Genomic DNA, 16627 nt, shown 5'->3' with positions numbered 1-16627 from the left:
TTGTTTATTTGTACCGAAATAAAAGTGTTAGTAACATTGTTGCGAGAGTCATTATTTTGTTTTGCAATTAAAAATTCAAAGTACAAAAAGCTTTAGTAACTTAGTATATAATCCCAATAATTACAAATATAGATAAATTGATGTAAACAAACATAAAACTGTGAATGTTTGATTTGCAAAGATTCGAGTCTCTTGAGTTCATTAGATTGGAATGTTCAAAATGTCTGCAACTTGAATTACACATGAGTTATTGTACTTCCAGATGAATTCCAGACACCACATTCCTCTCCTCCCAGTGAAGCGAGTGACAAGGAACAACCACAGATTCTTGTCTCTCATAGCAAACCAGGAGATACACGAGGTTCTTTTAATGATCTAGATTTACACCAGAAAATGTATGATAGGTATGTTTCATTTTAATTGTAGTGTGTGTGTGTGTGTTCAAGGTGCCATATAACTTGTTGTCTTAGTAATAGAGTTACGCTTTACTTCAGTGTTAACATTTTATTATATTCTTTATAAAACTATAAATATTTAATCGTGTTCAAAGATTTTTTTATGTGGAGAAAACATTAACTGGATCAAATTATGTATCTGAAAATTTCATGTAGTTTCATTAAAGCCAGATCCACAATTCATTCATATACTAGTTAATGCTCATTATGTTCTATAAAATTAACCAAGCACATACAATATACTAGGGATGTGACGAAGCTGAAAATTTACCGATGCCGATGTACTCACCGATAATTTTTGGAACCGATACCGATATTTAACCGATTCCAATACACAATATTATTAAACAGAAATGCAATGTTATTTTCAGCATGACAAAAATAAATTTGCTATGTACATTTCTATTGCATATCATATGTACCTAGTCTTACCATAAATACTGTCACAAAGTTTTAAGTAAATTGACACAAAATGCTGAGAGATATTTTAATATCCTAATAACATTACCGAAATGGATGCATGAAAAATCAAAGTCAAAAGTCATTATACAAAATGGCCACCCTTAGCATGCACACAGTCCTTAAGTCTTTGTGGCCACTCATCAATCCTTAAGTCTTTGTTGCCACTCATCAATTGAATTATGCAACATATCGACTGGAAAATCAGCAACTGCCTTCAGAAGAGACCACTTTAAATTTTCAATATTGGGATGTCTCTTCTTGCAAGCCATCTCCTGAAGTTGGACCACAATTTGTAGCCCAAAGGGTTTAGGTCCGGACTTGCAGAAGGCCAATCTGAAGTGGAAATGAAGTCTGGAACATTTGCATCCAGCCACTGCTGTGTTTTTTGGGCCTTATGTGCTGGGGCTGAATCCTGCTGGAAGCTCCAGTTCTTCCCATGGAAGAGGGTGTTGTTGAGATTCTTGACTAGTCAGTCTCTCAAGCACTGTCTTCTGGTACACTTTGGTTGATGTTTTGACCCCTTTTTCACAGAAATTGAGCTCCATTGTGCCCTCATAGCTGACACCCCACCACACCTTGACTGATGAAGGATGGTGACCCCTCACCAGCTTCTCTAGTGGATTTGGCATATACCCTGTCATTTTGGGCATTGAAAGTCTCCTCAATACTGAAAATCTTTTCATCTGTGAAAAGGATGCGACGATGCAGTAAGCGCTTTGATTTTAGGAGCCTCTGGTGCTTCAAGTCACTTGTCAGGAGGTGTCCTTTGCGTTGTTTGTAAGCATGGAGTCCCAGGTCACTGCTTAACGTGCGAGACATAGACATTTTTGATATGTTTATCTCTCGAGCCATCACTGACTGCTTCCTTACCGGATTTCTGCGCACAATTTCTGCTTTTAACAATTCTGGAGTCCATACTGTGCGTGGTCTGCCCAGCCTTGGGCGATCTTTCACAGCCTCAGTCTCAATGAAGCGCTGGATTGTGCGGTAAACAAATCTCTTATTAATTTTCAGCTTCTGCAGAAGTTTGAAAATCTCCCCTGGTGATTTGCCTACCTTATTTAGAGCTATAACAGCCACACGATTCTCGTACTCGCCCCATTCCATCTTGAACACTTCAAACACATGACTTTCCACTTCTGCAGCTGAACCAGCAATGACTCACGTTTCACATCACAGCTCTGGCATGTGCACGCTTTTGGTCGGAGGTATAGCCACCCTCAAAAGTTGTGACAGTATTTATGGTAAGACCAGGTATATACATATATATTCTCAAGAGATGCGACTGTACATTTGCATCTACAAAAAGTGGTTATGTGAACCTTTAAGATGAACATAGATTCTCAAGAGATTTAACATTAGTACACAAGCAGTTCTTTGAAATGCAAAGTAAATTCCTGTTGTTAATGTTGGAAATTTAATGCTGCCAGATTCAACATCAGAGACACGAGTTTTTTGGAAGCACTTCTGGAAGTAACTTACTTCTTCTCTTATCGCAAACCTGTTCAGCAGCACTGAACACTCGTTCACTGAACACTGATGCAGCAGGTATGCCCAAGTATTTTCTCAGTACTTGCTTCAGGTTTGAATACTCATTTTTGAATTTCCAATACAACAGCAGATCCTGGTCACTTGGACTAGTTGGTTCAGCAATGTACTGTTTTATTTCTGATTTTGAGGTAGGTTGATCCTCTGAATGCAAGTTTGCAATAATTTTATTACAAAAACTCTACAATAATGAAGAATCATACCCTAATTTCCAATAAATCTTACAAAACTAAAATAGCTATAAAACTTATTAGAAGGTAAAACTCTAGTATTATCTGAACTGGTTTAAGTATGAAATTTTTGCCGATGCCGATATGTCAATTTCTGCCAATTTTCATACATTTGTAATCAACTTCGGCACATCCCTACAATATACCTCCAATAACACAAATAACTTCTAACACTACATGTTGAACAGACAACCAGAACACAAGACGAAAATCAGGAAACTTTGATAACCCTTTACAGCTTTTTATTTTCATGTGTTTTGAGTTTTGTTCCTGTTCCCGGATTTTAATACAGGCAACACTGTACAGAGAGAGCAGAGTTTACTTCAAATTTAAGTCTTGTTTTTGTGAACAGTTGTGTTCTGAAAATATTTATTCTCTTTCTTCAAGGTACGATCTAGAATTAGGAGATCTTCAGATTCTTGTAGGCAGAGTGAAGGACAATTGGAAATATGCTCATTTAAAAGGCACCTCAACCCTGCATGTCCTTGATCGTTTCAGCATATCTTTACAGGTAGGAATTAATAGCTTTCAAACTAATTTAAATTTCATTAGGTTTTCCTTATGGTCTAAAGCAGGGGTTTCCAACTGGCGGCCCACGAAGCCAGTTTGCAAAATACATTAATTTTATGTATTTTTATTAAAATACGTTCTATTTTTACTGAAGGAACAGTTTCAGAGTATGGACTTCCTTAAACAACTGTCGTTTATAACAGATATCACAGGTCATCTGAACGAACTGGACTTGAAACTGCAGGGAAGAAACCTGCTGGTGTCAGATTTAATGGGAAACATAAATGGGTTTCGTAATAAACTGAAGATTTTCAACGTTACTGTGGAGAGGAATAATCTGGTCCATTTTCCAAGCTGTCAGCGACTAGCAGATAATGAAGAAACACTGGACATTTTTTAATTCAGTGCAAATATTAAATAAATAATGGATGAGTTTGACTCCAAATTAAATATTTTAAAGAACAGCATCCAGCTATTTAGCAATCCTCTTGGCGTTAACATCGAAGAACAAGAAGCTTCTCTCCAACTTGAATTGTGTGATTTGCAAGGCGATGTGTTCCTTCAAATTAGCCAAGAAAAGGAGCCAGTTTTTCAAATACCTTTCAAACGAACGCTTTCCAAACCTTCGTAGTTTTGGACAAAGAATGACATGGATGTTCGGCAGCACATACACGTGTGAAAGTGTTTTTTCTTCAATGAAGTTCATCAAGAACCGCTACAAAAGTCGATTGGTAGATTCTTCACTGCTTCACCTTCTGAGACTTTCAAATACAGAAATTGAAGTGGTCATTCCAACTTTAATAAAAGAAGCAGATCGGCCTCAATTTTCACATTGAACACTTACTATGAAGGATTCTTATTTATATGGTGTGTTTTTCATTTCTTTCAATTCATCCATAAGTATTGGGTTTTTGTGAAATAAATTGTAATTATACAATTTTGATTTGTGATTCCATTGTTTTTAATGCCTCATTTTAGAAATTTAGGTCATGCGAAAGTAAGTACTACATTCTCAGTTCAGTACTTACAATTTTTGTAATTTTTAATCCCCCCCCCAAAAAAAATGTGGCCCGCCAATCAACTGCTGGATATAATTTTGGCCCTCGGACCTTTTGAAGTTGGAAACCACTGGTCTAAAGCAAAGCTCACAACCACGTGCCAACATTGAGATATAATAAAATGCGTTAGTCGATGTCTATTGATAATATCGACTGACATATGTTGGTGAGCCATTACCACTTGGAATCAGTTTGAATCTAATCACCAATACCTGCCATTACTTTTTAAGAGTTCAGGTGTTTCACAGCATTCACAACAATGCCATGCATCACTTTTGTGAAGGCTAATTATCCTGGAAATTATGTGGAAATTATGCAAAACACAATTTTCATTAATTCTGCACCAGCATTGTGTGAAAAATTATTTTTGATTAAATGTCACCTGTTTTTTATTCTGATGTAATTCTTTGAAAATATTAAAGCAAAAATGGTATATCAATGTGGCATTATCACAATAGAATATTAATATATACTTACTGGTTGATGCTACAGTCCATGTAGGTTCTTGACCCCCTTGATCATCTTTCGAAATGACTGCTGGAATTGCAGTCTTTGTCAATGTGTATGGCAGGTCAATCTCTTTCATCAGATAAATACACCACCTTGAGAAATGAGAGATAAGATCGCAGGAATGTTTCAAAATATAGACACGTGGCACCTGAAAGTCTTGCCCATCTGTCCAGCTCTGACCTAGGGTTCAACAGGTTCCCGTGAGTGAGCAACTTTTGGCCTTGTGGCTGACAACTTCCGGTAACCGCTTTCATTCAAAACATGTTCTCTGTTCCCTGTAACACTTCATACAAAAACGAAACTGTTAGAGATAATCAAAGCCACATAGGCCAATTAAAGATCATCAACCCACTTAATGCATTGTCATCCAGGTTTCCGCAAAAGTTTACTTCGATCTTACATGCATCATAACTCCCGTTTCCTACTTCATACATTTTCCTAACTGTGCTGATGCCATAATGTTTCCAAAAAAGTGTTCCATTGGCCCAAGTGCCTTCTCCCTGTTTTCCTGTCAGCAAATGGGGAGTGGGGGGTTTGCCGATTGTTTCAGCCATGATTTTCTTGCTCGTGTGTGCATACGGGCTGATTATAGGCGAGGGTGGAAGTGGACCACTCTTCTTTTCCTTTGACATCTAAAATGGAGCAACCAGTTCTGGATACATTCTTCAAAATGAACAAAAACCATAGGACAAGTAAAAAAAAGTGACCTACCCCCTTCTTTTTTTTTTTAATGCTGTTGTCTGCATTGGAAATATTGCCCGTATTATTATCTGTTGCATGGTATAACGTAAAGCAACGGTCATTTCTTTCTTCTTCACACTACTGATAAAAATTCCATCATCGACAGTTGCATTATCTTTGAAATGCTGAGGATTTTCTCTTCGACCACCTGTTGCTCGAACTTCCAGCCGGTCTCCTTGTTTTTACGCTGCACCTGGCGCCAGTGTTTCATCTAGCAACTGCAAAGCTGCCGCTTTCCGATAACAGCAATGACTCATCCAGTATGAAGGAAAAGTCATTTTTTTGAATCTCGCAAAGCTGTTTTGATTTGAAGATAACGAAATTCAATCTCCAGAAAGAAATACAAGAATTAAAACAACTTCATGTTCTGCACCTCTGATAAGCAAAATTGTAAATTTCATTTTTCATCTGACACAAGAATAAACTTCGTGAACACTCAGAGCAGTGTTGGAAGGAAATGCACACAATACAAGGTGAAAATAACTGCATATTCTTATATCTGAGAAAACACATGTAAAATGATATGCTACATGACCCCCTTCCTCTTTAAATATCTGGATGTAATTCCAAGGTGGCGACTTTAAAGATAGCCGTCGTGATACACACTAGCCCCATCTGGTGTGTACCCACCCCAATTACCCATATCCGAAATTTCAACACCCTCAGTCAAGTCATTTTCAAATTAAAAGGGTGGTGCTGGACTTTTGCCTCACCCTGTATAAGCGCTGCTTTTCTTCTTTGCACAAAAAAAAAAAAAGCTCAATGTGGGAATGGAAGCTGAGTTTGATTTGAAGAAACATTATTCAAGGGGAAAATGTTTGGAGGAGTGGGTGTTTGACATTGAGAATACTCCTAAATCCAACATTAAATTGTCAATTAACGTGAGAGTAAATAATGATCTCCCATTTTGATATCTGGAAATGCGCAGGTTTCATAGAGCTTGTTTTGAGTTCATTTTATGCTGATGCGTTAATCAGGACTAAATATACAGTTTAAAGTGAAATCCAATTCCAAACCCGAGTGATTATCGAGTGCGACGCTGTTTAATGTGTCCTAGAATATGCATTGGGTGCAAACAGATTGCAAGTTGTATGTGTCCTTTTACAAGCTGGATTACAATGCAAGTCGAGGAAGAGTTTGGGCTGCTCCCTCGAATGGGGGAGGGGGATAAATATGAAGTTGGTTGAAGCAAAGAAAACAACTTTTTTTTTACACAGCTGAACCAGAATGAAATTTACAGCCCGATATTTTTTTTCTTCTGGTGCCTAGAAAGAGACCAGTTAATCCTGTGGACCCATATAAAATTCAAGATTCTTTGAGTTTCGTTTGCAATAAGCGAGAGATTGTTTTCCTCTCCGTAGGTCTCAGTACAAACGGGTTTCTCATGAACTAGAATTGTAAGAATTTCGTGGAAGAGCAACGACTGTGCACAATTAAAAGAAAATAACATTATTTTTAAGTCCTTTTTTGTGAAAACGTTTTCATGTTCTCACAACGTGCATCCTGTGCTTAACAGGTTGTATAATGACCAGGATAAATTGTGTTACTGTCTCCTAGGAATCTTTGTGTCCATTTGAGCTCCGTTTAAGCTGAAAATTGGTGCAAATTCCAAAAACGACCCCTTCGAAAAAAATACCTTTTTTTTTTTTTCCAAGAACTGTGAAAGGTCATTGTATGGAGAGTTGACTGTATGTGCAAATAATTAAAAGAAGAAGAAATTTTTTTAAAATTTTTTTTCTGTAAATATTAAAATTTGCTCCCTCCTTTTTCCCAAGGCCTGCCAGGGCATTAGGTTAGGAAATATTCTGCTGTATTGGTTGGTATATGCTTCACTCTTGTGCAAAGAATTGTTCACTTGTCATTACTTTCAGATAAAATATTTGAATGTAAGAAAAATGAGAAACAACATGCTTCGTATAAAGCAAAAGAATGGATGTTACGAGTGCAAATAATTATGTACAGATGAACTTTGTTTGCATTTTCTCCGTACTAAATGCTAAGCATAAGAAAAATACCCTAAAATCATAACTTGTTTGAAAAGGTAGATCAAATATATAAATTGCAATTAAACTATGTGCAGTTTCCTTGAGAATTAGGTGACCCACACAAGTCTGCTAGTTTATGTTTCTATGTATAATTGTTTTCTTAATGTTTTAGCTGGAACGAAGAAGAGTTTTCACAACTGATCCACAGTGGCCAAGTGCAGCAGTTTCAGGAAACCTTCCCAAGTTGGTTGTTCATGTAAATGAACAGAAAATTGAAGCGATGCGGACAATACTGACAATAATCAGCGGTGAAGGATTACCTTCACCATTTAGGTATGTGCTTAATTTCTTATCTGTTGGGGTGTAAGGGGTGCTGCTTCCACGTAGTGCACCCAAAAGTCAACCTCACTTCCACGTAGTGCACCCTGGACAAGAGACTAACGAGGCTCTGGCGACTGGCGCTATGGCCAGTATAATTTTGTGTGTGTTGTCCTGTTTTATGTCCTTGTGTGTGCTGAGTGCGCGTTTACAGCCTCAGCTTTTAACAAGTCAGAACATTTTAAGGTTTTAAAGTTTTTAGTTATGCAACGTTTGAGTTGTAATTTGTAATGGTAAGGGGCTGGACCCCGTATAATGTGACGGGAGCAAATTAGCCTAAGTGCTGACGCTCCCAAAATTTTAAATTCAAATTCAAATTCAAAAATTCAAATTTCTTATCTGTTGAGTTGGAGGCAAAACATGTATGTTTCAGTGTATTCTTTATTTTTTATATTCTGTGGAAAACGTTCCACTATTCTCTGTAGCCATTAAATTCTGTGGTTACTTTCCATTTTATTTCATTCCATAATTTGGAGACATGATATTCCAGGAAGTAAAGCATGTGGCTTCAACTAAGGCCAGTACGTATGCCAGGGATATGACAAAACCAGTTTACATTCTCAACTAGAAACATATGAAATAATATGAACATAGATAAGGCCATTACCAATGTATTGATATCATCATCAGAAACTATCAGTTGGTATTTAATCACTGATACTGGCCGATACTTTTGTGGAGTCTAAAGTATGCTAGAATTTAAAATTTATTTTGCACCAGTATTGTGTCTAAAGCTGGATTTTATGATTAAATTTTAATATTGAAATATTTTAATATTGAAATATTTTAAAGCAAAACTCTAAACAAGAACTCTCTATATGTTTCTTTCCTGGCACTTTCCAGATCTCAAGTGCCAACTGTGCCAATAGACGACATGAAGGAGGATGAAGGAAATATTTCTGAGAAGAATGAAAAGGAAGGCATCTCGAAATATTTAACTGAAGAAGCTCGCTTGCTTATTGCACAGTTCTGTGTTGATCAAATGTCATTGGAGGTATTGAAACTTTTACAGTTATTTTTAAAAGTGTTTTTTTCTTCTTTGTGTGTTTTCTTAAACATGAAAACTGATTCTGAAGTAAGCAATGCAAGATATCAATTAGAATTGTAACCACCAGTGCTTTTTAACATGCTGTACGGTATTAAATTATATGCACTTTGTTTCCACATGGTGTCATGTTGTGATGATCTAATGTTTATCTTTGGAATTTTCAAATGCTAGGAATTTCATTTTTCTATCAAGTTTTTGCATGAAATGAAATGCATAACAAAAACAAAACCACTTACTATAATAGTTACATAGTACAATGATGGTTATGCAAATTTTAATGAACAACATTGGTTTTCTCTATTAATATGCAAGATATACCAATGTACTTTATCAGTGTGTGCAAAAAAAAAGTCAAATCTCAGTGTATTGAGTTGTCAGTAAGTTTGCAAATAATTTAACTAGTTCCGTCTTTCCTTAAGCATTACATGTCTCATGAGACATCAAGTGACAGCAATACATATTTGCCTTTAATATCATTATCAAATTAAATTTTCAGTGAGACCTAAACTTATCTGAATTAACATGCTGACTACAAATAAACAGTTAATCATTTTTCTTAAATCTTTCAGTGTTTCTCATTTTGTTATATTATGTTGATATTTTGCTTTATTTTGCATGTGATCTGAGTGATTACTACTGAGAAAACTATGTGAATTAATGTGTATTTAATACTGTGGATTTGTGTCCTCTAAGTACTTACAATTTACTAGATAAATATGAATGAGTAATATAATTTATAGGATTGTGTACACATTTTAATTAGCATTTAATGTGATGTGTAGTATAAGAAAAATATTTATATATTTCCCAAATATGTTGTCATTGTGCCCTTTGAGGGACAAGATCTACCAAGGGGTTGTTCTTTCTTGGGCAACGAATGGTCAGCATATTGAGTCTCGCTCTTGTTATCTAACATTTAGACTAAATACTGTTACTTCTTCTTTTGAAGTAGGTCTTTAATTTCGAGACAAACATCAACATTTTTTAGGGCTCGCAATGGAATTGAACCCAGAATTGGTCATACCAAAGGCTAGAGTGTTAATCACTTCACCACATGAGAGCTCGCATCATTTTGTTAGTTTGTATTTTTTTCAGTACTTGAAGAAACAAAGAAAATGAGTAGAGTTGTGATTATATTAAACATTATTTGGAAATTCAGTCTTAGGCAGCATAATCATTTCTTTTTCTTCTCGCAGATTCAGTCAAGAGGTAGAAGTGTTGCTGAGCTGCAGGTTTCTGGCGTAAAAGCATCTTACACAAAAAAGCCATTTGACACAAGTGTAACCTTGAGTGTTCATAGTCTGCTATTGGTTGATGCCTTGCAGACTTTTGGCCCTGATTTTGAACTGCTTGTGGCGAGCCATAAACATGTTAGGTAAGTCATGTTTGTGTTGGGAACTAACTTTTAAAAAAATAATTTATAAAAAGTTACAAATCACAATGCCTGTTGCATGCATTTTTGGAATCAATTCGGATGTCATATTATATTTAAAAGATTCTGAAGATTTTACACTAAGGAGATTTGAATTCATTGCTCATTGCTTAAAATCCACACTTTTCTCAGGGAATCAATATAACATTGTATTAAATGAGCTGCTCGGGAGTAAAACTTGATAATCCTCACTCCGTGGAAATTTAAGATAACATTGGGTTCAGTTGTTGCACAGTCCATTCAGTAGTCGTCAGTTGGCTAAAACACACAGGAAGATTATGACAACTTTGTCAGTATATTTTAAACTCGGTATCGGCACAATAGGTAACTATGGTGCTATGTTGAAAAGGAAATTTAAATTTACATATACTGATGAACAGTGTTTATGTTCATACAATAATAAATATTTTTATAATTATTACATTGATAAAATAACTAGAAATAACAAATGTTATAAGAGCATCAAATTATGCAATTGTTTACAAGAACATTTATAACATATAAATGTTATTTATATGTAGAAAACATTTCTTTATTATCTCCTTGTGAGACAGAGCAAGTCCTTCACTAAATATTTGAGTATGCCTCAGTTCTACATCTGAGCACACTCAACATGTCAAATTCCTCAATCAGGTCTACAAGATGGCTTCCATTCTTCAATTTTCAAAACTTCACATTTGGCTTATTCATATCCAAAATGCAGAAAATATTTCACTCACTTAGTCTTATTTCTCATAACATTTCATTTTAGATAATGCAATATTCATTTACTAGCTAGTTAATGCAGATGCCATCAGATAATAATTTCCTGCTCTCAATTATTAAACTAGGCACTTTACACCAGTTCCAAATCTTTCCTTTTTCGTTATACAGATTATTCCATTATAAAACCATTTTCAAGCTTCTGTTATCAACAAAATGTCTCTTTATAGTTTAAAGAAACTATTAAAGATTAACTTGTAAAGTATAATCTTTCAAAATATCCAGATTTTTACAAATATCAATCCTTCACCAATAGTCACATTTTTACTTATGTACCATCCATCTTGAGATTCCTTTAAAGTCACAGACAACTAGTATTAGAGCAACTAGTTCAAGCCAGATTTTTTAGTATGAGTTATCTTCAATTGTTTTTGTTTTATATTTTTGTCCATAACTGCTTAACACCTTGAATGTTTGTTTAGTAAATGTACATATTTGCTCTGTTACAGCTATTTTACTATGTATATCACAATATACTTATCTAATGATTACAAATACCATTTTTTGAATGTTGATACAAAATACCAAGTATGACATCATATTATACATTGAACAATTTTAAAGAGTTGACCTTTGTATATAAACCTTGATGCCAATGCAAATGTACATAGTTTCAAGAAATTTAATTATAAATTTGAATGTAACTTATCTTGCTTGCCTGAAATAACACATATGATTGAAGATATTTGTTTTTTCATATTGTCAGTCAAAAATAACTGTTATGAATATGAATTCAGAATATTGCACAATTTGATAATTTTGTCATGATATACAAATTGGCTTTCTTAAACATCATATGTAATGGAATAGGTTTAAGTAGTAATTTCAGACACTTAATTGCATTATATGAATAAAATTTTGAGCAATCATATGACTAAATTATTATAGATATAGCACAAATGTGGAACTTTGGACTTAGCCTAATCATTTTCAAAAGTAGTTATGACAATGTATTATTTTTATTGTCATACTGGCGCTCAACAAGGGACGAACCCACAACAGACCTGAGTCCTACTGAGACATTTAACATATAATAATTAATATAATGCCTCTATATTTACAATCTGTTTACATGTTCAGCATTATAATCAATTGAGTGTGACTGAATATTTGTTTTCCAACAATACAACAAGAACTTGTTCATCATGAACCAATACAGTGCAACTATGCATAATGAATTTTTAGTACATAATAATATTGAAAAAATGAAATTCAAGTTCGACATACCAACAATTATTATCTAGTGAAGTACCACATGAATCATTTTTACATAAACAATGTACCTACCTAACATTATTATTTATTGTCAACCCATGAAGCACCATTCAGAAATTCATTCTCAACCTGAGAGCATAATTTCTATATTAATCTTTATTTAGCCAAAAAATATATTAATAATAATTTTTTACATGTAGAGTAAGTAACCTCTGATCTAACTAAGTTTCCCATTGGGAATTCATCCATTTATCTGGTAAGATCAGCTAACAAGACAAAAATCTAAGTCCCTGCATCAAGAAGCAAACATCCTCAGATTTACGGAGTGCTGAATATAAGATTTTTTTTTTACATCACAAATGAATTCATGCAAGAAATGTATAAATTATGATGTGCGCACTAAAATTATAAATCATAAATAATTGTTGTTCCTGAACTCGCAGCGTCATGGCTCGAACTTACTATTCAGCCCTTTGTGAACACATTTTGGAGCCATAATGCATTCTAGCATTTTTAAAGGAAACAACTACTTGACTGAAGCTTGGATCAACACGTGAATCTCTTTGCTCTTTGTCAAGTTCATTCCTATTTGAGCCTACGATTCAATTCTTGGAATCTTTGTGCTCTAGTAAATATTTTTCAAGCCAAAGCTAAATCTTAACATTCAAAATTATTATGCACATGCCATCACATTATATTATACATTTTTTGCACTCCAAAATACAAATAACAAAGAATATTTGTTATATCAAATATTTCCACCGTTCAACACAACTAAGGATCAAGAAATATGAATGAGGACCAATGTCGGATCATGAAGATCAACTTAAGGCAAATTTTATAGAGGAATACTTCACACCTGAACTAATGTTTCAAACTCAAGGAAAGAAGCACGAAAAGTGAGAAAATTTTGACATTAACAGCCGACAATAGAAAAATTATGCTTAAAGTATTGTGACTCACAGTAAGACCTTTAACCAACAGCCTAAGAGAAGAACTCAACCAACCAACTCTCATGGGTATGGTTGTGATATGAAGCAGTATCTTTTGTCCTTCAAAACAACAAAATAAACAACATGTTAGCATAATCAATTTCATGCCAAAATTAATATATGAATAATTAAAAAAGTAAAGAACTGAGGTTTTATGTACCACCCTTGACACTCAGTCAATAAGAAACTCCCAACCAACCAACCCTTGTGGGTATGGTTGTGGAATGAAGAAGTATCTTTTGTCCTTCAAACCAACAAAATAAACAACATGTTCGCATAAGCAATTTCATAATGCTAAAATTAATATACAAAGAACGAAAAAGTAAAGAACTGAGGTCTTATATACCACCCTTGACACTCAGTCAATAAGAAACTCCCAACCAACCAACCCTTTACGCTTACTTAATCTTACATCTTCACTACAGAAATATCTGTTTCCTTTGAAGATCTGACAAGTATGTCATCTACCTTGCATCCTTGCAACAATCTCTTTATTAGCTCCTCATGTGACTTGTTGCAGTTTTGCAAAATTTCTAGCCATTTATACCTTTTGGCATTAGAACACTTCCACACTTTGATGTGTTCAATGGCCACTTGACTCACAGGATTACCAGTGTTGCATTCTAACAATGTAACTGTTGAATCATCATGATTCTCAACGCACAAATAAGGTCCTTCAAACAAGAAGCAGTATTTCTTAATGGGATTATTTTCTAAATCTTTATGTCTGTTTCTAACAAACAACAAATCACCAACTAATATGGAAACTTTAGCTTGTTGTTTTTGGTTGATTTGGTTTGTTTTCTTACTTCTGGCCTCAAAACTTTTTAGATGTGCCATGTGAATTTTATTGTCCCATGACATTACTTCATCTTCAGTGATATTATTGAATATGCTCATGTTAGGTTCCATATTTAATCGCAGTTCTATAGGGGCATAACCTGTTTGAGATGAAATTGCATTATTTAAACAATGAAGGGCAACATTAACCTTTTCAGGCCATTGGGTATGACTATCCTGACACAAAACTCTCATTAAGCGATTAAGCTCTGCATGATATCTCTCAACCATATTGGAGGACGGATGATATGGAGGAGTGAACACTAACATGATGCCTAAGTGTTTCATTTTATCTGCAAACTGATGAGATCTGAATTGAGGTCCATTATCGGCAATCAATTTTTCAGGAATACCCAAATGGACAAAATAACAATTGATAAGCTTTTTGATGACTGTATTTGCATTACTGTTGACAATAGGATAAGCTAACAAGTACCGACTTGCAGCATCCAACACTGTCAACAAAAATCTCTCCCGCTTAGAACCCATGACAAATGGACCTTGCAAATCCACAAAAAGGACTTTTCCAGGTTTACTGGTCAGGTGTATTTTAACTAAATGTTTTGCAGGATGTTTATTGGGCTTTGACCTGACACAAGTATCGCAATCAGCAACATATTGTTTTATATCTTTAAACATGTTTTTCCATCGGAAATTTCTATATATTTGTGCCATTGTCCGAGATGCACCGAAATGACCACTCTCATCATGAAACTTGATGAGCATATTACCAATTAAGGAGGCAGGTAAGCATATCCTTAACTTTTCTGGTCTGTGAAAATCCCTGACACATAATATGTTCTCCCTGAGACAGTACTGTTTCCGCCAATTCCTACAGCGAGAATTATCAGTATCAACATCTCCAGAGAGATAGGAAATGATCTCATCCAATTCGATATCATTTCTCTGTGCATTCACAAGTTCCTTACAGTCACACAAAGGTTGCAGCATTAATTCCAACTCGGAGTAGTTGACATGATAATGCATGTCCAACTGCCAAGGAAAAGATCGACTTAGCAAATCAGCGATTACATTTTCCTTGCCTTTGCAATATTGAACATCAAATGAATACATCTGTAACTGGATGAACCAGCGAGTGAGGCGAGCATTCCACGTGTGGGCAGTTTCCAACCACGTGAGGGCTTTATGATCTGTAATAATGACAAAATGCCTCCCTTTTAGTATAGAAGCAAATTTGTCTATAGTATATAGGATCGCCAACACCTCCTTTTCAGTAGATGTATAAGATTTCTCATAATCTTTTAACAATCTGCTGACAAATCCAAGAGGCTTGAACCCTCCTTCTATGATCTGGAAACAATAACCCGCTACTCCAATAATCGAAGCATCAGTTTGAACAAAGAAATTATGTTCAAAATCGGGAAATGCAAGCATTACTTGTTCAGCAATTTTTTCCTTCAAAAGCTGAAATGCTTCAGATGCCTCTTTATTCCAACACCATTTTTGTTTAGCTTTGAGAAGCTCATACATGGGTTGGGCAAACATTGCATAATTTTTTATGTATTTACTAATCCAATTTAAGGAACCTAATATTTTTTGCAATTGTTTAATTGAGCTAGGTTCCGGTAACTCTATTATAGACTTGACAAAAACTGGATCTTTATGATACCCTTCTGGGGTAATGATGTGACCCAAAAACTTTATCTCCCTGCAGCAAAATTTACATTTCTCTATTTTAAGGGTCATGCCTGCTTTCAGTAGACAATTAAATACACTTTCAACATGAGTCAGATGAGAATCAAAGTCTTTGGATCTTATAATGATATCATCCACATACACCACTACAAAATCCTTACAATCAGCCAAAACTCTATTCATTGCATCTACAAAGACAGCGGTGCCATTCACTGATCCAAATACAACACGTTTAAATTGATATAACACACCTTCGAATGAAAATGCTGTGTATTTTCTACTTTGTTCATCCAAAGCAATTTGCCAAAAGGCATTACCTAAATCTATAGATGAGAAATAATTACAACCTTGAAACTGTACTAATAACTCATCTATTTTTACGGGATGAATTTGCATCAACTTTACATGCTTATTTATCCCTTTTAGATCAACACACATTCTTATCCCTCCACCTGGCTTAGGTACAACCAATAGAGGGGATAAGTATTCAGAGTTGGACAATTCAATCACGTCCCATTCCAACATGGTGTTGATCTGTTCTCTAACTTCGTCCCGGTATGCAAATGGAATAGGATAGTTTCGACCTACCACGGGTTTGTCTGTATCCAGTTCCATTGTGTGCACATAATTTTTACATAAACCTGGTTTAATGGAAAACAATTTTTTATATTTATACAATATATTTAAAAATTTCTGTTTTTCAACTACCGACAACATCTCAGTTTGATCCAACTGACCGGAAATATTTAATATTGTTTCATCATCCACCTTATTACCCTCAGAACTTGACACAAAAGAACATTCA

At 34.9% G+C, this 16627-nt stretch overlaps 1 protein-coding gene across 5 annotated transcripts in view; it reads left to right on the top strand.

Moving 5' to 3' along the window:
* Vps13D (vacuolar protein sorting 13D) overlaps nt 1-16627 on the top strand; it is a 166383-nt gene that overhangs the window by 28437 nt on the left and 121319 nt on the right. For all 5 annotated transcript variants that reach the window (XM_083120752.1, XM_083120751.1, XM_083120748.1 and 2 more), the window contains exons 11-15: nt 263-404; nt 3083-3206; nt 7672-7832; nt 8721-8871; nt 10122-10300. In XM_083120752.1, coding sequence (XP_082976878.1) covers nt 263-404; nt 3083-3206; nt 7672-7832; nt 8721-8871; nt 10122-10300 — 757 coding nt within the window. The remainder of the gene's footprint in view (nt 1-262; nt 405-3082; nt 3207-7671; nt 7833-8720; nt 8872-10121; nt 10301-16627) is intronic.

The sequence above is a fragment of the Lepisma saccharinum genome, chromosome 4, assembly GCF_977018435.1.
Source record: "Lepisma saccharinum chromosome 4, izLepSacc3.1, whole genome shotgun sequence".
Taxonomy (NCBI): Eukaryota; Metazoa; Arthropoda; class Insecta; order Zygentoma; family Lepismatidae; genus Lepisma; species Lepisma saccharinum.
Note: the sequence above shows the minus strand (reverse complement) of the source record. Positions and strands in the feature narration are given on the sequence as shown.